The sequence below is a fragment of the Cryptotermes secundus genome, unplaced genomic scaffold, assembly GCF_002891405.2.
Source record: "Cryptotermes secundus unplaced genomic scaffold, Csec_1.0 scaffold56, whole genome shotgun sequence".
Classification (NCBI taxonomy): Eukaryota; Metazoa; Arthropoda; class Insecta; order Blattodea; family Kalotermitidae; genus Cryptotermes; species Cryptotermes secundus.
This window is the reverse complement of record NW_019744407.1, coordinates 2,203,408-2,209,266: the sequence shown is the minus strand read 5'-3', so window position 1 is coordinate 2,209,266 and position 5,859 is coordinate 2,203,408. Positions and strand designations below refer to the sequence as shown.

At 38.0% G+C, this 5,859-nt stretch overlaps 1 protein-coding gene across 1 annotated transcript in view; it reads right to left on the bottom strand.

Moving 5' to 3' along the window:
- Positions 1-265: 265 nt before the first annotated feature.
- The window catches only part of LOC111874679 (integrin beta-PS), a 47,735-nt gene continuing 42,141 nt past the window's right edge, over positions 266-5,859 (bottom strand). Inside the window, exon 15 of the mRNA XM_033755558.1 lies at positions 266-1,541. Coding sequence (XP_033611449.1) covers positions 1,458-1,541 — 84 coding nt within the window. The 3' untranslated portion in view covers positions 266-1,457. The remainder of the gene's footprint in view (positions 1,542-5,859) is intronic.

The following is a 5,859-nucleotide window of genomic DNA, read 5'->3' as shown; positions in this document are numbered from 1 at the left end:
TAATGTTAGCGCTCAATCGCTCACTTTTGAATAGGGAACATACACTAATGAATGTTCTGATGGCCTTGGCTTCGATCATTTCTATGTTCAATCTCCATTGTAACTCTCTTTTCAAAGATTACACCTAGATATCTTGCACTATTTACAAATAGTAAATATCGGTAGGGTATAGAGACTGGTAGAATATCATAGAGGGAAGCACAATGGACCAGTACTGGCCTAAGTGCATGGGGAAACCCACCCTCTCCAATAACTAACTAACTAGGTGAACCAATGGTCGCCTCGGAAGTTACCTCAGGCATTCATTTGGTGTGACCCTTTGAGGGGGTTTGTCGTCTATGGTTTCGAGCAGAGCTTGAACTCTAGCCTCCACCCGCTGTTCATGGTTATCGTCGCACAGATCGTGCGGCGTGAACTGAATTCCCAAACAATCAGCAATTGCGTTGGCTTTTTCGAATGGGTGAAATTTAAGGCCTACAGCACCATGAAAAGCAGTTGGTGCCCATGAATGAATTCTGTCATTCCATTCTCTTATAAGCGCTCTGCACAGACCCCACAGAAAACACCGTCTCTATTGCCGATGACATCACAGCTTTCATAGCATGGTCCGATATGCGGAAATGTGTTTACCAAGCTGGTGCCTAGAAGCGGGTTGCATAACCCCGCTGTTCCACCTCTGCTCAGCTTGGACAGCATAGAAAACAAAGCTTCATCTATTTTTGTGTGCTGGACTCTATTTACAGAGCTGTTGCCTGGCAATGTGTTGATCAAATCTGTTACAATACCATGTAACTTGGCATATAGGTACCAATATTCAAGAAGAAACTGCTGCCTTCATGTTCAAGGTAACCAAGTAGACTTTAATTTTAATGCTCAATGCTGTGAGAAGCTCTAAATTCATATATTACATTTCAATTTATCAGCCATGAGATTATTCTATTATTTACGTTTTATTTAATGAAACAGTGAGTAGTTCAGACTATACAGAATTGAATGGTAGGATGAAAAGTGAATAATAAATTGGAATAGATGTGGAATGGAAATGGTCATGACAAAATTTGAGGTATTATTTCAGCAGTTCTATGGATGAACTGAGCAAAAAGACTGTTCAGGGTAGTTTTTCCTGGTTGTGGTTTGAAGTGGGCAACTCCTTATCTTCACTAACCGATTCACTCGTTGTTAACTTAATAAATAAGAATTCTAATTGTGACAAAGCATAATTTTCGTTTCAATTATGTAGTGGTAATGATATCATCATCTTATATTGTAGTGATTCCAAAACCGTGTTCTCAAGGGGTTTCAATATTACATTTTTCTCTTTTAGTATTTATTAAAACATAAACTTTATTTTATATTCAAATTACATATATGTATATTGAGTTCTTTCCGAGATTGATGATCTATTCTCTACTAGATATCTTCAGTTTCTTCATAAAGAAATCATGATAATTTACAACTTAAACAGATAGAGGTGGTGTTATGAAGACATTATTCTGATGAACAGTGTTTCTTAGCAAAATAAGGTAATACAGCAGCAGTCTCTGTAAGAACATAGAACAAATTTACACAGTGAAGGAAGTAACACAACAAAAAGTTGTTTCTTGGTTCCTTGATTTGTTCAATAATGGTTTAATAACTGCCTAGACTATTTAGCGTCAGAATGTATTCTTGCACAGACAGAAAGGAGGGAAACAAAAGCAAACGAACAGAACATTAAATCCAAAGATACCTGATTCCATCAAGCTCCATGAAACAGAAAACTTTTGAGAAGCAGTAGTCAGTTAGCTGGTCAGGAAATTATGGAAATCAAAAATTTTTATTAATACATGTTCTCAAGGGATCAATATCCTGCATCACATGAACCCAGTACACAATCTTACATCCTTAAAAAAAATGTTAACTTCCTTACTTTGTAATAAGCCATAAATGAAATTCATCTTAATGAAGATGTAATAATTTGGTGTCTGGTCAGTGCTATTGCACAGCTTGTGGGATGGTGATAGATGAGTATAGAACAGTAGTGGAATGACAATTACCTGAGAAATACTTTAGAAATATGGAAAAGTATCTGCTCCAGTGTCATTTCATGCAACATGGATCTCATATGAAGTCACTTGGGATTGAACTGAGACCTCTGTAATGAGAAGCTGGCATCTAATTTCCTTAGATATGGCATGGCCAAACATCCTTATATCATATTTCTTTAAAATCCAATGTAATGTTATTGTACTTCTTTTGGCTTGTTTTGGACTTCATCCAGTGTCTGGTATATCTTTTACATACCAGATGATGGATGAAGTCCAAAACAAGACAAAAGAAGTACAGTATACAGCATCGTCAGAATCCTTTCAAGTCTATCTGTAATGTTATTCTCTCCCAAGTTATTTCTTCATTTAAAGTTTTCTGATTAAGTTTTTTGTATGTTTTCCATTTTGTGTAAGTGCACATGCATGCATGATCATGTACACCTCTCTGTGTGTGTATGTGTATTAGTACGGTTTGTGTGCACTGTATGAACACATACTACCTACTCTACCGAACTCATCCCCCTAATAATATTCAGTGAAAAGTACAAATTATGGAATTCCTCAAAATTATGATACCCAGAAAAGTTCTGTTTATATTCAGCCACATTATCTAGTCAGTATTCATCATAATAATATTCTGAGCTACACGAACCTTGAGAAAAGTGGTTGTATATTCTTCATTTATTTAAAGACACTTTTATCTGTTTCAAGTATATAGCTCTGAATAATGGTATTATTTGTGAATAACGAATTTGATAAACCTCAGGTCAAGATTTGAACATGCAACCTTCCAGATAACATGCAGGAGTGCTGACCATTCAACCACAACATTGGCAAAAATTGTCTTAGAATGCTGATACTCTGTAAATGACAAGGGAAAAAGTTAATCCTCCCTTACAAATCATTAAAGTAAGTTCCTCTCACACTAATATATTCATAGAATTATTTACAGTTCTAATCAGAGGATATAAACATTGAGTTAGACAGAACTACATGTGTTAAAGATTAAGATTATTATTTTAGAGGCTACTGAAAATGAATCACTGTTCAGGTGCACCAAGTCAAGGAACTTGATGGAACAGGAGGAATCTACTCATATTTATGCTAAGTTCTCGCTGTGATAACATATAGCAGACTGACACTTACCTGTCTTCTCACTTCAGAAAGTGTTATGAAAATTCATCATGAGTTGGGTTATTGTAAACTGACACTGGTGATTTGTACAGTGGATTTGTGTCCTTTAAGTAAATAATAAATGTTAACAATACATTTTCTGGTATGCTATAATATGTAAAAAAGTCATACTGCTGTCATATGACTAATTCCTTGGAACATCATCCATCCAGCTGTCACTACAGACCCTGCCATTGACTCACAAGCCAATATAGTCTTCCAGTTACATCTTTACAGGTCATTTTTCTATGATCAATTCCAGCATTATCTTCTTTTCTGCACCATTGTATCAGACAAGAAATCCCACAACTAACTAGCTCAACCAATACTGGTATGCAGTACTGAAGAGAACTGGAAATATTGTTATCTGAAGGTTGACAGCATGGCAGTGCACTCTCATGTGATCATACATGTGTTGACTTTGCATAAATTCAGAATATTTTGACTCTGCCAAGCACTAGATCCTTGATTAAGATATTAGATAGGGACTTCAAAGAACTAGTATATTCCATTAAATACTAATGGTATCCTCATGAATGAAGCTGCCTTTTTTCCACTGCAGCCAAAGAACAGGACTGGAGGTTCTATTTTGTCCAATTAAATTTAATATCTGAGAATGGGGAAATGGGTGCTGAGGAAAATATATGGACCTGAGAAAGAGGAAATATCACGAAGTCTGAAAAAGTTGCATAATGAGAAGTTTCGTAATTTGTACTCCTGGAAAAATATTATTAGTGCGATAGAATCAAGGATGATAACACGGGCAGTGCTTATAAGCTTACATGGGAAAGGGTTGAATATACAATTTTGGTTGGTAACAAAAACGGAAGAGGCAACTTAGGATATCTACATGTAGACTGGCGGATAATATAAAATTAGTCTTTAAGAAAGAGAGTGTCAGAATATGGACTGCATTAATTTGGTCCAGAATAAGGTCCAGCAATGGCCACTTTGTGAGTGTGGTAATGACCTTCAGGTCTATACAATGTGGGAAATATTTTGACAAATGGAGGGTCCAGTAGCTTCTCAAGAAGGACTGCTCCATGGAATTAGCTAAGCTGAGAAACTGCAGTTACGAGTTTTAAGATTTCTGGTGGAGAACAGGAGAGTACCTTTGTTTGAGGTATTAGGTGTAACATCTGTTTGGCTCTCAGTAATTATAACCTACGAAGTCACTGAATTTCAGCAGGTGAATCTAAGTGTAGATATTGTCTTGTGATTGCTAGGCAATGCAATAAGAAATTGTGTGGGTTCTCAGAGTTGAACAAATACCTTCAGTGGAGAGCCACTTTTACACTCACACTTATGGTTTTTCTCCACTTGTAACGTCATTTAGATGTTTCTTCTCCAATGTTACAACACTTCTGCTCTAGTCAGATAAGAACTCTTCTGTTCTAGTCAGATAAGAACTCTTTCCTACTAAAGTCCAATACAAACTGAACTAGTCTGTTGTTGACATTGGCCTGTTATAACTTTCCCTCAGACTGAATGGGGAATACCTTGTTGAGGGGTTAATTTCTCCCGCTGCTACGCAATGAACATGGGAATACGTGTCTGCCTCAAACAATTCATTTGTAACAGTGGAAACACCACTATTAGACTTTCATTTCTGGAGCAACAATTTTCTAGGCTTCGCTGTCTAGGAATTGCTATGTCCGATTCTTCTATAACACCCTGTCGTCGCATGTTGTCAAGCATTTATCCCACTTCTGCTTGTTTTGCCAGGGGTTTTCTCCTTGGTGGCTGTCGAATTGGTTGGGCGTCTCCTGTATCTATGCAGTGATATAATTGGTTTGTCCTTCTATAATCTTCGTTGTCTTTTGCAAAGATGTCTGCGTACTTGGCCATGAGTTCCTCCAATTCCTGAAATTCTCCATTGATTAGGTGTGGCCTGGCTGCTGTTATTACGTCTTATACTTTTGAGCTTAGGTTAGGTGCCTGTGTTTGCCCCCACTTCGGGTGAAGTCATTACTACAGTCAGTTTTATCACCCTTCTTGTGCACTGGTACAATAATAGACTCCTTTCACTAATCAGGCATTTTTTCCTTATGCCAAATAGAAGTAATTTGATTGTGGATCTTAGACTGTAATATTTCTCCTCCTGCTTGAATAAGTTCTGCTGGAATCTGATCACTACCTGGCGATTTTTCTGTGTCCTTGTTGTTAATAGGCAGCGGTAAGCAGCGGCAAAATGTTGGTCACCAAAATGGTCTTCTATTGTCTGAAGGGTATTAAGACGTATTTGTCAGAATGCCGGGTAGCACGTCTGCCGCTCGGCCCTTCAGAGCGGTGATTAGGTATGTCGATTTCTCCCGGTCCGACGAATAGTTGCGCTCTGCTACGATATCGAACTGTCGTCGGAACACGCTCCACGATGCATTTCCGTTGAATGTCGGTGTCTGAGCTGTGCCCTCATCGACCGTTGATGTGTTTCCCTGCCCGGTCCTCGTCTGTACTACTTTCAACCGAGCCTGGAACTCGCGTTTAGTTTCTTCAATTGCTTCACAGGTTTGATTATAGGTTTTTGTTAGGTCTTCTTGGAATTTCCTTGTACGTGCGTCGAGGGACTCTTCTGCTGTCTCTAATTCCATCTTAGTTTTTTCTATAGTCTCCGTGAATTCCTTAAGGCTGATGTATGTCCTGGCCTAATTCGCCATCT